The sequence below is a fragment of the Scyliorhinus torazame genome, chromosome 18 (assembly GCF_047496885.1).
Source record: "Scyliorhinus torazame isolate Kashiwa2021f chromosome 18, sScyTor2.1, whole genome shotgun sequence".
NCBI classification, from domain to species: domain Eukaryota; kingdom Metazoa; phylum Chordata; class Chondrichthyes; order Carcharhiniformes; family Scyliorhinidae; genus Scyliorhinus; species Scyliorhinus torazame.
Genome location: NC_092724.1, coordinates 68,712,151 through 68,729,579, shown reverse-complemented (window position 1 = coordinate 68,729,579; position 17,429 = coordinate 68,712,151). Strand labels below are relative to the sequence as shown.

Genomic DNA, 17,429 nt, shown 5'->3' with positions numbered 1-17,429 from the left:
CATCGGAGGTGGAGAATCGCGGGTGGGCCTACTAATGATATGCAAATGGCGTTTAAATTACTCGCGGAGTGAAATGCAATGACGCCGTTTTCGAGGTGACCGGCACCTGCCACGATTTTGACATCGGAAGCTATTCTCCACCTGATCACACTCTCCAATTTCAGTGTCGGCTAACGGAGAATCCCACCCATTACATCTTTGGTTTTATTCTTATTTACCCTTTTTCTTATTTATTCCAAGAATGCAACAAATTTAATCAAGCATGACCTCCCCTTTTGAAATCTAATTATTCTTTACTATATTTTCAGTTTCTAGATGTTTGTCTATTGCATCTTAGAGTAAATATTCCGTTATCTTTCCTACCACTGACATTAAGCCAACGGGTCCAAGTTCCCTGGGCTTGTTCTGTCTCCCTTTCAAAATTCAGGAATAAAGTTAGCTTTCTGATGATCCTCTGACAGCATTTCCTCTCCTCATCATTTTTATTGTATATGTATGTGCAACAGTACCGTTGCTATCTTTTTCCGTGCTTTTAATAGGCACAGATATAATGCAGTTAGGGTTTTATTCCCTTTAATTACCTTCCCCTTTCAAGTGCCTTTCTATATTTTTCATTATCTTTCAATATCAGTAACCCCTTTAACTGTTTTACGTTGCTTCCAAGGTGATTTCCAGAAACAATATATGTCATACTCTTGGAAAACTTAGGATTCCCGGTCTCTCTTAGTATCAGAAATTCGACGGAAGCACACTGTGCCAGGGATAGGTCCACATTGTACTTTTACCCGATTTTCCTGGCTCGATTTCTCTGTTTAATATTTTTTCTTCTTCAAATGCTTATCTAATTTGCTCTTAAATAATGTGAATGGCTCTGCTTCAATAACCACTTCTGATAATTTGTTGCATAACTCTCTAATTACCAATTGAAATGCTTTTTCGCTATTTCTAGAATAAAAGCTGATCAAAACTTCAAACGTTCCCCTAAGTCCTACTCTACGCTTGCATAGACAGACCTAGTTTTCAAGTCTTTCATGACATTATCTTGCTATCTTTACATGCCAGTAAATTTAATCGATTATTGCTGAGAAAAATGTTTTGGCAAAGCTTTTTGTCTTGCCCTTGGGTCATTCGCAAGAATATCAATGTCAGGGGGAAACAACAACTTTATGCTGTATGAGAAGAGGGTGTTGATTGATTGGCAGGTGGACTGTGATTAGCAGAGGTGTTTGCAGAGTAAATGCAACAAGTTGCTGGTGACTAACAGTTAACTACCAAGCATTGTTTGAAATTTAAGCCAAGCAGCTTGACTTTGGTCAAGCCATGGCCTATGGAATGAACCAATTAACTTATTTTGTTTAGCTGAAACAGTCGCAATGTGTACATGATGTTTCTGTCTGCAATATGTTAATATGTGACTTCCAGTACACATGTGCCGCACTGCAAATTGTGATTGACATTTTAAATTTGTTGTCAGCATAATTTTTAGCACATTGAGGATTATTTAGCAAATGTTGTCCAATTATTGAAGTGTATCTAATGTTGGCCACTGTTTTGTGTATTGCAAGCATGAGCTTATTGGGGTACGTTCTATACCTTGGCCGTTGCAAACAGCGGAAGGCACATTAACGTACATAAAAAGCAAGAGGGTAGCCAGGGAAAGGGTTGGCCCACTGAAGGATAGGCAAGGGAATCTATGTGTGGAGCCAGAGGAAATGGGTGAGCTACTAAATGAATACTTTGCATCAGTATTCACCAAAGAGAAGGAATTGGTAGATGTTGAGTCTGGAGAAGGGTGTGTAGATAGCCTGGGTCACATTGAGATCCAAAAAGACGAGGTGTTGGGCGTCTTAAAAAATATTAAGGTAGATAAGTCCCCAGGGCCTGATGGGATCTACCCCAGAATACTGAAGGAGGCTGGAGAGGAAATCGCTGAGGCCTTGACAGAAATCTTTGGATCCTCACTGTCTTCAGGTGATGTCCCGGAGGACTGGAGAATAGCCAATGTTGTTCCTCTGTTTAAGAAGGGTAGCAAGGATAATCCAGGGAACTACAGGCCGGTGAGCCTTACTTCAGTGGTAGGGAAATTACTGGAGAGAATTCTTCGAGACAGGATCTACTCCCATTTGGAAGCAAATGGAAGTATTAGTGAGAGGCAGCATGGTTTTGTGAAGGGGAGGTCGTGTCTCACTAACTTGATAAGAGTTTTTCGAGGAGGTCACAAAGATGATTGATGCAGGTAGGGCAGTGGATGTTGTCTATATGGACTCAGTAAGGCCTTTGACAAGGTCCCTCATGGTAGACTAGGACAAAACATAGAACATAGAATATGCAGTGCAGAAGGAGGCCATTCGGCCCATCGAGTCTGCACCGACCCACTTAAGTCCTCACTTCCACCCTAACCCCGTAACCCAATAACCCTTCCTAACCTTTTTTCTGGACACGAAGGGCAATTTATCATGGCCAATCCACCTAACCTGCACGTCTTTGGACTGTGGGAGGAAACCGGAGCACCCGGAGGAAACCCAAGGTGAAGTCACACGGGATCAGGGGTGAGCTGGCTAGGTGGATACAGAACTGGCTAGGTCATAGAAGGCAGAGAGTAGCAATGGAAGGATGCTTTTCTAATTGGAGGGCTGTGACCAGTGGTGTTCCGCAGGGATCAGTGCTGGGACCTTTGCTGTTTGTAGTATATATAAATGATTTGGAGGAAAATGTAACTGGTCTGATTAGTAAGTTTGCAGACGACACAAAGGTTAGTGGAATTGCGGATAGCGATGAGGACTGTCAGAGGATACAGCAGGATTTAGATTGTTTGGAGACTTGGGCGGAGAGATGGCAGATGGAGTTTAATCCGGACAAATGTGAGGTAATGCATTTTGGAAGGTCTAATGCAGGTAGGGAATATACAGTGAATGGTAGAACCCTCAAGAGTATTGAAAGTCAGAGAGATCTAGGAGTACAGGTCCACAGGTCACTGAAAGGGGCAACACAGGTGGAGAAGGTAGTCAAGAAGGCATACGGCATGCTTGCCTTCATTGGCCGGGGCATTGAGTATAAGAATTGGCAAGTCATGTTGCAGCTGTATAGAACCTTAGTTAGGCCACACTTGGGAGTATAGTGTTCAATTCTGGTCGCCACACTACCAGAAGGATGTGGAGGCTTTAGAGCGGGCGCAGAAGAGATTTACCAGAATGTTGCCTGGTATGGAGGGCATTAGCTATGAGGAGCGGTTGAATAAACTCGGTTTGTTCTCACTGGAACGACAGAGGTTGAGGGGCGACCTGATAGAGGTCTAAAAAATTATGAGGGGCATAGACAGAGTGGATAGTCAGAGGCTATTCCCCAGGGTAGAGGGGTCAATTACTAGGAGGCATAGGTTTAAGGTGAGAGGGGCAAGGTTTAGAGTAGATGTACGAGGCAAGTTTTTTTACACAGAGGGTAGTGGGTGCCTGGAACTTGCTACCGGAGGAGATGGTGGAAGCAGGGACGATAGTGACATTTAAGGGGCATCTTGACAAATACATGAATAGGATGGGAATAGAGGGATACGGACCCAGGAAGTGTAGAAGATTGTAGTTTAGTCGGGCAGCATTGTCGGCACGGGCTTGGAGGGCCAAAGGGCCTGTTCCTGTGCTGTACATTTCTTTGTTCTTTGTTCTATTACGATTCCAGACCAAACCCCAACAGTGGCTAGGATACAGGACCGAAACCCCAATATTTTAGATTATATTAAGACCGTGGAAAGAATGATTCACTCCAGGAGTGATTGTGTGAAAAAATAGGGCTTTGCTATTTCTAAAACAAAACTTTATTATGAATACATTATTAAACAATTAATGAGGCAGCACAGTGGTTAACACTGCTGCCTCACGGCGCCAGGGACCCGGGTACGAACCCGGCCCCAGGTCACTGACCATGTGGAGTTTGCACATTCTCCCCATGTCTGCATGGGCCTCGCCCTCATAACCCAAAGATGTGCGGGGTGGGAAGATTGGCCACGCTAAATTGCCCCTTAATTAGAAAAAAATAATTGGGTACTCGAAATTTATTTTTTAAAAACTATTAACTTCACAACCAAAAAGAACAGCTTACAATTACCCCTTAATACTACTGTGCAATTTCCTATTAAACATTGAGAAAAGAAACATACAGCTTACAACCCAGCTTAAAAGTCAGGGCACAGAGTGGTACTTGTTTTATAAAACAGATTTAGCTCCGGTTGGAACCCCTTCAGACTCTTCAGGTAACCATTTCAACTAGATTGTTTTAGCCTATGATTCCACCACCCCTATATCAGCAATTCTGCGGTCCATGTTCTTCCATTCAAAGGAAAATTTTATTTTTACTATAATGACGCTATTTCCATACTCTGTTATTTTTCCCAGAGTGCAAAACTTTACATTTATCCACAGTAGGCTTTAGTTGCTTCATGTCTGCCTGCTCCTTGTTTTGTGACTAACCTGCAGTCTTCCCTGAAGTTTGCCATGTTTACCTTTCTTTTGCCTGTGTCCAAATTAGTTAAGTACAAGTTGGTTTATGGATTAAATAATTTGACAATAGATTTATTTAAATATATTAATGAATGATTTCCTTGTGCAGTGAAGGCTGGGAGCAGAATGGACTTTATGAATTTTTCCGAGCCAAAATGCGAGCACGGAGGAAAAAGGGGCAAGAAAAGAGGAGCCGGTAAGTGTTTATTGGGAAAGGAGAGAATTGGTACTGAAAATTTGATTAAAACCTATTCCAAATTGCAACATCAAAAACCCCTTGATTTGATTTTTTTCCCAGTGGTCTCATTGTGCTGGCTATCTATGATGTCAGCCATTGCCAGTTAATTGATAGGTTTTATTCAACTCCTTGAGCTATTCAATCAAATCATATCCCTTGTTACCCTACTCTAACAAAATGAGGCAATCTCAGTCTTTTAAGCTCCAATTGACCCCCGGCAATCGCTGCTTTTTCAGGAGATAAATCTGGACTTATAAAGTGCGTCCCGATTTCCCTTCTGAATTGTCCAGCTCTAATCTTAAGTTTGTGCCTCTTTGTCCTTGATTCTAGTTCTACCTTATCAACTCCCTTTATCTCGTTTCGATCACCTCGCAACCTCTTGAAGTCATGGGAGTACAGACCAAAGTTATGCAAATTGTTCCCTCCTGTCTCTTATCATTCTGATAAATCTGCACTGCATGCTGTTTCTTGAAGGTTGGTGTCCAAAACTGATATAGCACAGTTAGAGCCAATTGTATTCTAAGCCCCCTTCAAATAAAGCCCACTGTTCCAGTGTCTTTTTAATTACTTTTCATACTTGTGCGCTAGCTTTTAATGATCTGTGCACACGGATACCTAAATTTCTTTGTTCCTTCATAGTTCTTTCCCTCTCGCTATTAAGAAACGATGCCTGCCTTTGTATCTTCAATCCAAAGTGGGTGGCCTTGCATTTCCCGACCATAAATACTTGTCTGCCACAGTTTTGCCCACTCACTCACTTCACGATGTCCCTTTGTAACATCTGCAGCCATCTATTCAATTTACTGTCCCTCCTGGCACCATCTGCAAATTTGGAGATGCAACCCTCCATTGCTTCATCCAATTCTCTGTCTAAGGTGGAAAGCTGAGGTCCCATGCCATTCGGGTTGTTTACGTTATCCCTACTTTCTGTCCACCTCCCACCTAACCAGTGACCAACCCACGTCATAATTCCAGGTACTTCCATTTTTTCTAATAATCGTTTGTGTGCAAATATGTGTCCTGCTCAAGAAATTCAACACTGGGCAGCACGGTGGCGCAGTGGTTAGCTCTTCTGCATCACAGAGCTGAGGACCCAGGTTCGATCCAGCCGCAGGTCACTGTCCGTGTGGAGTTTGCACATTCTCCCCGTGTTTGCGTGGGTTTTGTCCCTACAACCCAAAGATGTGCAAGGTAGGTAGATTGGCCATGCTAAATTGGCCCTTAATTGGAAAAAAAAGAATTGGATACCCTAAATTTATTTTTTAAAAAGAAATTCAAATCTACTAGTCAGACATTACCTATCCTTATTAAATTCACACTTGTTTTGATTTGCTGTAAACTGCCTGCTTCTTCATTGCTCAGTTCTAGCAGTTTCCCCACAGTTGATGTTACACTGATCGATTTGAAGTTACTTGATTTTTCTCTCCCTTCCTCAAATGATGGAATTACATTTACAATTTTACAAACTGAACGCAATTCCTGGATTGAGTCATCAAAATGACTGGTGTATCTGCAGTTTATCATTTGATGGGATTTTTCCTTTCAATACTTAGTAGTTCTAAGCAATGAGATTCACCTCCGCCTGATTTTTACTGGGGAAAGCTGCAGGTGTGGTCTGTTTCTACGTTCAAAGGAAATGTATTGCTGTCAGTACATTTAACCTGGGAGTCAGCAGCATTGTCATCCGGAGAGCAATCTATCACTGCATGCTTTCAGTCTTCAGTAACTAAACAGCTCATTTACCCAGTTAATGACAACAGCATTAATTGCACGGTTGTGATAGTTGCTGTAGAAGGAAAAGGACACTTTTCCCAAATCCTTATAATGCTTGATCTTCTAAAAAGTTCTTCCTGCCGTAGATTGTAAAATCCTCAAAATATTTGATTTCGTTTTTTAAGTTCCAGTTGTGGGACCAGAGGAAAATTGTTTTAGAAATAAATTTGTATTTATGTAACTCTGAAATATATAACCATGCGTGTGTGAGATGTATTGATAATGCAATCTGTAATCCTATTTGCCCAATAATCGTGATGCAGGGGCCCGAGCACAGCTACACCTGGAACTTTGAAACCAGGACCCCGTTCAGAACCCCATGAGACCAGCAGTGGAGCCAAAGTGGAGAAGCGGTTAGTACAGATATAATACTCTCTCCTGCTGCCTTCTGTATATTTTGCAAGTTTGAACATGAGATTAAGGACAAAGAGGGGTTGAGAGGCTTTGGTATGCGCACCAGAGGTAATGATTAAAACAACGACAATGTCCAACATTTAAGAATAAATTAAACAAATGGTCTAAGAAAGTGGACTAAATCAATGAGGGAAAAGGGCGGATTAGGGCCACTGCTTATTCTGCAAGTTAACACCAACATGTGCTGATTAGGTTAAACAGCTTGTTCCTGAAATTCTTTGAAAGACTACAGTGTCTATGCTGTTTCAATTTTTATTTGTCCATCATTTTTCCCACCGCCTCTCCTGTCCTCCCCACAATATATTTTTTTTATGTTTTTATTCAAGTTTTTCATTTTATAAAGTACAAAATTCAGGGGGCACAGTAGCATACTGGTTAGTGTTAGCATAGTTGCTTCACAGCTCCAGGGTCCCAGGTTCGATTCCCGATTTGGGTCACTGTGCGGAGTTTGCACTTTCTCCCTCTGTCTGCGTAGGTTTCCTCCGGGCGCTCCGGTTTTCTCCCACAGTCCAAAAATGTGCAGGTTAGGTGGATTGGCCATGCTAAATTGCCCTTAGTGTCCAAAAAGGTTGGGTCGGGTTACTGGGATAGGGTGGGGGTGCGGGCTTAGGTAGGGTGCTCTTTCCAAGGGCCGGTGCAGACTCGATGGGCCAAATAGCCTCTTCTGCACTGTAAATTCTATGATTCTATGAAAATAAACAAATCTATGTTGATCAAATACAATTTACGCAAAGCCCAACATTGAAATATTTTATTGGAAAATATAGTTTACACAAGGTGATTGTCATGTATTTACATATGTATAGTTCTTTTACCCTCTTTCCCCCACCCCAGTCGATTGGTTCTCCCCCCTGTTTTAGTGTTCCTTTAGGGTCTTGTTCTATTTCGTTCTATTTGCTTGTGCCCGTCCCCACAATATTTTGAGTTCTTGGCTGAAAACATCTTTCCATTGGTACAATGTTCTCTCCAGTACCTCACCAATTGACCATTCTTCGTATCAAAGCGTGTGCCACATTATCAGCAGGCTAACTTGACATTAGGGTAGTTCATATCGAGCCTGATCCTATCCTTTATTCATAGAACAAAGGGAGAAACTCTAAAGGAGTTACAGGAACAGAGGAACCTTGGTGTATTTAAAAAAAAATAATTTAAGAGATGTGGACTTCGCTGGCTAGACCCAGCATTTGTTGCCCATCCCTAGTTATCCTTAAGAAGTTGGTGTGTCCTTGAGAAATTGGTGGGAAGTTCCTACTTGAACCACTGTAGTCCCTGAGGTGTAGGTACACCCATAGTGCTATTAGGGAGGGAGTTCCAGTATTTTGACCCAACAACAATGAAGGAACGGCGATATATTTCCAAGTCAGGATAGTGAGTGACTTGGAGTGGAACCTCCAGCTGGTGGTGTTCCTAGTTATCTGTTGCCCTTGAATTTCTAGATAGTAGTGATCATGGGTTTGGAAGGTACTGTCTAAGAAGCCTAGGTGAATTCCTGCAGCGCATCTAGTAGGTGGTTGCCACTGTTTGTCGGTGGTGAAGGAATTGAATGTTTGTGGAAAAGATGCCAATCAAAGGCTACTTTGTCTTAGATGGTGTTGTTGGAGCTGCACTCATCCAGGCAAGTGGAGAGCATTCGATCACACTCTTGACGCCTCACATGCCTTGTAGATGGTGGATAGGCTTTGGGAGTTAGGAGGTGAATTACTCACTGCAGGATTCTCAATCTCTCACCTCCTCTTGCAGCCACAGTATTTATGTGGTTAGTCCAGTTAAGTTTCTGGTTAATCCAGTTGGGGTGGCGGCAATTCCGGCAGCATTTAAAATTAGGTAGGATGTCGAAGCTGGCATCAATCTGCCTTAACCACATGTTTGAGCTGGCAAGTTTGAATGCCAGGTTTCGAGGTTGGATGGATAAGGGGGTGGAAGGTTTGGGGGTTTCTGGAGGGGCGATTCGCGAGTCCAGAAGAATTATCCAAGAAGTTTGGGCTTTCACAGTCGAGAATTTAGATATCTGCAGGTGAGGGACTTTGCGTTTCTGGTAGTCTCATTGTTGAAGATGGTTCCTCTGAAGAGGAATGGAGGAGGGGAGCACCTCAGGGGCAAGTGGGAGGAGGAGTTGGGATGGAATTAGATGAGGGGGTGTGGTGTGAGGCCTTGCGAAGTATGAACACTTCTTTGTGCGCAAAACTGGGGCTAATACAGTTAATGGTGGTGCATCGAATGCACTTAACTAGGGCAAGGATGAGTCGGTTGTTTGGGGGCGTGGAAGGTAAATGTGAGCTTTGTGGAGGAGCCAGACAAATCATATACAAATCTTCAGGGCATGTCCTGAGCCAGTGAGATTTTGGGTTACCTTCTTCAGCACCATGACGGCGATTCTACAGATGGGATTGGAGCCTAGTCCCCCGGTGTCCTATTTGGAGTGTCTGAGCTGCCGGAGCTGCAAACAGGTGTGGGGGCGGATGTCTACGCCTCACTGATCGCTCGCATGCGGGTGTTGTTAGAGTGGAGGTCAGCTTCTCCACCCAATGCCTTGTGTGGCTGGGGGAACTTTAAAAAAAAAAATAATTCTTTATTCTCCTTTTTCGCATTTTCTCCCAAATTTACACCCACCAACAATAAACAATAATCAGTAGTAAACAATAATCAGTAACAAATATGTCAATCCCCATATCAATAACAACGATCCCATCCTCCCACCAAACCCAAAACATTCACCACATGTTCACATAAACAACTGCCAAAAAGGAATCCGGAATCACCCATGGCCACCATTAACACCCATTGCCCCCCCCCCCCCCCCCCCCCCCTCCCCAACTAATGTTCGATGTTATCCAGTTCTTGAAAGTGCATAATGAATAATGCCCATGAATTGTAGAACCCCTCCATCCTTTCCCTCAGTTCGAACTTAAGCTTCTCAAGAGTCAAAAATTCCAACAGATCCCCCCGCCACGCCAGGGCACAGGGTGGAGAGGCTGCCCTCCAACCCATCAGGATCCACCTTTGGGCGATCAACGAAGCAAAGGCTACAACATCTGCCACTGCACCCGTTTCCAATCCTGGCTGGTCCGACACCTCAAATATGGGGCGGGATTCTCCACTCCCGTGCCGAAGTGGCCGCGCCGTCGTGAACACCGTCGAGGTTCACGACGGTGCGAAATGGCCCCGATCCCGACCGATTCAGGCCCTGACAATGGGCCAGGATCGGGCCGCGTCATCTACACGCGCCAGGCGGCGCATAGATGATGTGGCCGGCGCCGCATAACGGGCGCCGCGCACGCGTGGTTGCTGTCCTCTCTAAGTCCGCCCCGCAAGAAGATGTCTGACGGACCTTGTGGGGCCGCGGAAGGAAGGAGGTCCTCCTTCAGTGAGGACGGCCCGACAATCGGTGGGCACCGATCGCGGGCCACCCCACATTTGAGGTACCCCCCGGTGCAGGATCCCCCCTTGCCCCCCCCCCCCCCCCCAGCGTTCACGCACCGTTCACGACGGTAGCAACCAGGTGTGGACGGCGCCGGGGGGAACCCGCCGTTTTGGCCTGGCCGCTCGGCCCATCCGGGCCTGAGAATAGTGGGGGTGCCGGAGAATCGCCATTTTGGATGTCTCCGGCCTGCTGCCCGCGAAACTCGACCGGGCTGTTCCCGCCGCTTGGGAGAATCGCGGGAGGGCGTCGGACCGGCGTCCCGGGAAATTTTGGCGGCCCAGGCGATTCTCCCAACCGGCGTGGGAGTGGAGAATCTCGCCCATGGCCTCCCAGGGGCCCGGGACCAGTTTCACATGCACCACTTTAGAAATTTCCCTAAAAACCTCCTTCCAGTAATCCTCTAGCTTTGGACAAGACCAAAACATATGATCGTGATTAGCGGGGATCATCCTCGCCCTCGTGAGATGTGCTCTGTATACCTTCAGCTGTATCAGCCCCAACCTTGCGCACGAGGGGAGGCATTCACTCTCCAGAGCACCTCACACCAGAATCCCACCTCCATATCCTCTCCCAACTCTTCCTCCCACTTTGCTTTGATCCCTTCCAGTGGTGCCTTCTCCTCCTCCAAAATAGCTCCGTAGACCACTGACACTACCCCCTTCTCCAGTCCCCTGTTGTCAACACTTCCTCCAGCAATGTGGAGGCCGGCTCCTCCGGGAAGTTCTGTATCTCCTTTCTGGCAAAATCTCGAACCTGCATGTATCTAAACATTTCCCCCTGCTCCAGCCCATACTTTGCTTCCAGCTCCTTCAATCCTGCAAACCGATCCCTAAGAAACAAATCTTTCACTGTCTTAATCCCTTCTCCCATTTCCGAAAATTTCCATCCGACCTCCCTGGCTCAAATCTGTAGTTCCCCCGAATCGGCATTTCCCTTGACCCTGGCCCCAACCCGAAGTGTTGGTGAAACTGCCTCCAAATTCTCAATGAAGCTATTATTACCGGACTCCCAGAATACTTCCCCGGGGCTATAGGGAGTGGCGCTGTTGCTAGTGCTTTCAATCCCGACCCCCTGCACAAATTCTCCTCCATTCTGACCCACTGGGAATCAACCCCTCTTACCCAGTTCCTCACCTTCTCCACATTCGCCGCCCAGTAGTAATACATCAGGTTCGGAAGAACCAAACCCCCTGCCTGCCTTCCCCTCTGTAGTAGCACCTTTCTAACTCTGGCCACTCCCCCATCCCATATGAACGACATAATCCTTCCCTCAATCTCTCTGAAAAAAGCCTTTGGCAGGAAAATCAGCAGGCATTGATAGATAAACAGAAATCGTGGCAACACGTTCATTTTAATCGCCTGTACCCAACCCGCCAGTGACAGAGGGAGATCATCCCACCTTGCCAGGTGGCTGGGGGAACTTATGGAGTTTTTGCATCTTAAGAAAATTTATTATACGTTAAGAAGCGCAATTGAGGGATTTTATAAAATATGGCATCCTTTCTGTTTTTTAAGGAGCTAGTAACCATCAACTATTAGGGGGGTGGGTGTTGCTGTTTTGTTTGAGACTGTGTTTTGTTTATTTTATTGTTCTTTATTCATTAAAAATGTTGAATAAAAATATATTTTTTAAGTTTCTGGTTAATGGTAGCCCCAAGATGTTGATAGTGAGGGACTCAGTGATGGTAATTGGATGTGAAGGGGGATGGTTAGATCCTCTCTTGTTGGAGATGGTCATTGCTTGGCACTTGTAAGCCCAAACCTCAATATTATCCAGGTCTTGCTGCATAAGTCATTGAAGGTGGTAGAGCAGTTAATAAAGTATATAGAATCTGAGGCTTCAGGGGAGGCGGTGACATAGTGGCATTGTCGCTGAACTAATAATCCAGAGACCCAGGCAGATGATCTGGGTTCAAATCCCACCACGGCAGGTAATGGAATTTAAATACCAATAAAATATCTGGAATTAAAAGATTGTCAATTGATGTAAAACCCCACCTGGTTTACTAATGTCCTTTATGGAAGGAAATCTGCCATCCTTACCTGGTCTGGTGTACATTTGACTCCAGACCCACAGCAATGTGGTTGACTCTCGAACGCAATTAGGGATGGGCAATAGATGCTGGCACAATCTGCGACCCCAACGTCCCATGAACAAATTTTTAAAAAAGTAGTGGCATTGAGAACAAGAGTAAGGAGGTAATAAGTTAGGCGCATCTGGAAACTGTGTTGCGTCGGGCACTATACCTGAGGAAGCATGTGAAGGCATTGCAGAGAGTACAGAGGAGATTCACAGAAATGATTCCAGTGATAAAGAACGGTAGCTATGAGGATAGATTGGAGAGGCTGGGAATGTTTTCCTTGGAGAACAGAAGGCTGAGAGGAGATGGAGGTATTCAGAATCCTGAGGGACATGGACAGGTTAATCACCCAAAGGCTGGTTGGAGTCTGGATCAAACTTCCTGAGAGGGTGGTGGTGGTGGAAGGTTCAATAGAGGTATTCAAAAGGGAATTGGATTGCTACCTGAAGAGAAAGAATGTGCAGGGTTACGGGGATACGGCAGGGATTGGGACTTGGTGGAATGCTCTTTCAAAGACCGAGTGCAGATTCGATGGGCCAAGTGGCCTCCTGCACTGTAAAGATTCTGTAACGTGCAGTGATTGAGTTGTAATGCATCCACATTTATAATAACGTTGATTGCAGTTTGACTGTCCACTCTTGCTGACTGAGGAACTGTAAATAACGGTGTGTTTTAATCCAGACAATGATTTAAGCCATTTTTCCACAGTGGGCGATCAAAGTCCCGCAGTCGGTCAAGGAGCAGGCGTTCATCCTCTGGCTCTAGCTCAAGATCATCACGGTCCTCCCGCTCTTATTCCAGATCACGGTCGCGATCTCGATCCTGTTCACATTCACGTTCATATTCTGGTTCACGTTCTAGGTAAGAGCAAAACAAACGGCACTGGATTTGGATTTTGGATTTTGTTTATTGTCACATGTACCGAGGTACAGTGAAAAGTATTTTTCTGCGAGCTGCTCAACAGATCATTAAGTACATGAAAAGAAAATACATAATAGGGCAACACAAGGTACACAATGTAACTACATAAGCACCGGCATCAGGTGAAGCATGCAGGGGTGTAGTGTTAATGAGGTCAGTCCATAAGAGGGTCATTTAGGAATCTGGTAACAGCGGGGAAGAAGCTGATTTTGAGTCTGTTCGTGCGAGTTCTCAGACTTCTGTATCTCCTGCCCGATGGAAGAAGTTGGAAGAGTGAGCAAGCCGGGTGGGAGGGATCTTTGATTATGCTGCCCGCTTTCCCGAGGCAGCGGGAGGTGTAGATGGAGTCACTGGATGGGAGACAGGTTTGTGTGATGGACTGGGCTGTGTTCACGACTCTCTGAAGTTTCTTGAGGTCTTGGGCCGAGCAGCCAGATAAGAGGCTTTTTGTGGTGCATCCGTAAAAATTGGTAAGAGTTAATGTGGACATGCCGAATTTCCTTAGTTTCCTGAGGAAGTATAGGCGCTGTTCTGCTTCCCTGGTCGTAGCGCCGACGTGGGTGGATCAGGACAGATTTTTGGAGATATGTACCACTAGGAATTTGAAACTGCTAACCATCTCTGCCTCGGCCCCTTTGATGCTGACAGGGGTGTGTGCAGTACTTTGCTTCCTGAAAACAATGACCAGCTCTTTAGTTTTGCTGGCATTGAGAGATAGATTATTGTCGCTGCACCGCTCCACTATATAATAATATAATAATCGCTTATTGTCACAAGTAGGCTTCAATGAAGTTACTGTGAAACTCCCCTAGTCACCACATTCCGGTGCCTGTTCGGGGAGGCTGGTATGGGTTTTCTATCTCCCTCCTGTATTCTGACTCGTCGTTATTCGAGATCCGGCCCACTATGGTCGGATCGTCAGCAAACTTGTAGATGGAGCTGGAACCAAATTTTGCCACCAGTCGTGTGTGTACAGAGATTTTAATAGGGGGCCAAGTGCCCCGGTATTGAGGATATTGTGGAGGTGTTGTTGTTCATTCTTACTGATTGTGGTCTGTGGGTCAGAAAGTCGAGGATCCAGTTGCAGAATGAGGAGCACTATAACCTCTCCAGTCCAAAATGCTTGGGACTTCGGGATAAAAATTGAATATGGGGAAGAGCGAGGTTTTTCCGATCCAATCAAGGGGGCAGGAGAAGAGGCTAGGGTTGTTACCGTTTAGAGTAGTTGGGGCTTTAGGTATCTGGGCATCCAGGTGGTGTGGGGTTGGAAGCAGCTACACAAGCTGAATCTGGCTCGGTTGGTGGAACAGATGAAGGGGGATTTTAGGAGATGGGATATGCTGTCGCTGGCGGGACGGGTGGAATCGGTCAAGGTGACGGTTCACCCGAGGTTCTTATTTGTGTTCCAGAATCTCTTGATTTTCATTCCAAAGGCTTTTTTAGGAGGGTGAATGCACTGATTTTGGGGTTTATTTGGGCAGATAAAGCCCCGCAGGTGAAGAAGGCGCTGCTGGAGCGGGGTCGAAGTCGGGTGCGGGTTAGCTCTTCCAAATTTGTTGAATTACTAATGGCGAATATAGCCGTGGTTAGGAAGTGGGTAGTAGGGATGGGGTCGGTTTGGGAGCGGAGGCAGTCTCTTGTAAAGACTTGAGTTTGGGGACACTGTTGACGGCCTTTACCGTTCTCACCGGCCAGATACTCCACAGGCCCAGTAGTGGTGGCGGCCCTGAGGGTGTGGGGACAGTGGTGGCAGCACTTAAGGCTAAAGGGGGCCTCGGTTTGGTCACCGATCTGGCTCGATTTTCTCCAGGGGGCTGGACATGGGGTTTCGGGGCTGGCAGCGGGCGGAGATTGAACGGTTTGGGGATCCATTCATTGGGGGCAGCCTCTCGAGCTTGGAGGGGTTGGTGGAGGAATTTGAGTTGCCCGCCGGGAACGGGTTCCGTTGTTTACAGGTATGAGATTTTGTCAGGCAGCATGTACTGACCTTTCCCCACCTGCCGCCCCAGGGGCTACAGGACAAGGTGTCAAAAACGGGGGTAGGTGAGGGTAAAGTGTCGGAAATTTATAAGGAGGTAATGAATTGGGAGGGAGGCTCGATAGGGATAGCGAAGCTTAAGTGAGAGAAAGAGCTGGGGAGGGAGTTCAAGGTGATTCACAGGGCACACATAACTGGCCAGGATGAGCAGGTTTCTTTGAAGGGGTCGAGGATAGATGTGGGCGGTGTAGAAAATGGTGCAGGAAAACTAAACCACCAAAAGGCATTTCATATTACTAAAACTTCATTAGAAAATGCCCTTTTCCAGAAATATTCTAACGGAGCCCTTCTGATTGCAGCACCAAAAGTGGTAAGCCTGTGAACTGCAGGGCTAGCTGGAAGGAAAATTGGGAATATTGGTTTCCAGATTTCAGAGTTCTGGAGTGGAGAGGTTACAGTGTACTTTTTAACCTGCCTGCTTGCTCCCTGCTCTGATGCCGTTCATGCCCTGTTACTAACGTAAAATAAAAAATTCCACACTGCAAAAAAGAATTTGCAGTGTGGCACATTCTCAGGATTTCTCTCAGTCTTTCTCTCTGTGCGGCGGCAGCTGCTTATTTGCAGGGCTGGTTCCAGCACAAGCTATTTAGGGCCCACAACCACATCCTCGACAGCCTTCAACCTCTGGAGTAAGTCCAGTTTGATTCTGCGATTTTCACGGGGCTAGCAGGACCCTGGAATGCTCCTCCTGTGTCGGCCGCCCCGCGCGACTTGGCCGAGCCACACCGCAGAGCGACAGCAAAAAGATAGGCCCCCCCCAGATCGGGCACTCCTGCAGATCGGTGGCCCCTGAACAATAGCCTGTTCAAGGGCGGCCGCCACGCCGAGTGCCCGCCGGGTGGAACCATGAGAGAACCACGCCGGCGGGAACTCTGCCTTTTTCAATGACCCCCAACCGGCACCATGTCGACCGCGCCCGGCCGATTGGCGGGAAATCGCGGGAGCGGCGTCGGACCCGATCTCTGGTCTGACGCCCATTCTCCGCCCCCATGCCGAGCGCGATTTCGGTGCAGAGGCTTAGAGAAACCTGCCCATCATTACAACCACTTGGCAAACTAAGATTCTCCTGATTTATACATAATTGAGGGAAATCACATTATTAGTCCGACCCACCTCAAAGATTTCAGTGCCAAATATTCCTTGGTTGTGAAATGAGAAGTCAACACCTCTTTGTACTGCTCTATTCATACTGTACCTAGGATCCAACTACTGTTGAACTCCCACTTGCCTGTGTACTGTGTAAATAAGTTAATGTAGATTTTCAGTGGTTTCCCCTAGCCACTCCCATCAGTCATGAATTCAAACCGGGCAGCACGGTGGTGCAGTGGTTAGCACTGCTGCCTCATGCCGCTGAGGACCCGGGTTTGATCCCGGCCCTGGGGGACTGTCCGTGTGGAGTTTGCACATTCTCCCAGTGTCTGCTTGGGCCTCACCCCCACAACCCAAAGATGTGCAGGTTAGGTGGATTGGTATGCGAAATAGCCCCTTAATTGGAAAAAAGAATTGGATACTCTAAATATATTTTTTTAAATGGATTCAAACCCACCTAAAGCACAGGATTTCTCATTGGTCAAGTGTTTGACCCTCAGTATTTTCTCCTGTCTGATTGACTGTTTTCTTCTTTTATTATTCACCGATTATCTTACACTTAAACCTTTCTCCCAAGTTAAATTATACCACACAAAATTGTGCCGAATCACTTTATAATTGCTGTCTTCAGTTTGCATCCCCTTTAGGTGACTGCCAGACCTAAAATGGAACATTCTTTTTGAGGTGTATCCCAGATTTTATTTTAACAAACATTTTATTGAGGCATTTATGGTTTTATCACAACGAAAGATACCAATACAAATGTAAACCTAATTCAATGCGTAACACTCAACCCCCCCCCCCCCAACCAACAACCATACCCCGCCAACATAGCTTATACACACAATTCCCAAGTCCTTCCATCTCCTCTCGCTGATCCCGCCTAAACTAAACTAAACTAACTCCCCCTACCCCCTTATTTCCTCCCACCCCCCTTATTGTATCTGCTAACGGTTTAATTTTCC

At 46.0% G+C, this 17,429-nt stretch overlaps 1 protein-coding gene across 2 annotated transcripts in view; it reads left to right on the top strand.

The window, feature by feature from the left end:
* Window positions 1-17,429, top strand: part of cherp (calcium homeostasis endoplasmic reticulum protein) — a 162,853-nt gene that overhangs the window by 127,234 nt on the left and 18,190 nt on the right. For both annotated transcript variants that reach the window (XM_072482850.1, XM_072482849.1), the window contains exons 14-16: window positions 4,600-4,686; window positions 6,765-6,854; window positions 13,125-13,277. In XM_072482850.1, coding sequence (XP_072338951.1) covers window positions 4,600-4,686; window positions 6,765-6,854; window positions 13,125-13,277 — 330 coding nt within the window. The remainder of the gene's footprint in view (window positions 1-4,599; window positions 4,687-6,764; window positions 6,855-13,124; window positions 13,278-17,429) is intronic.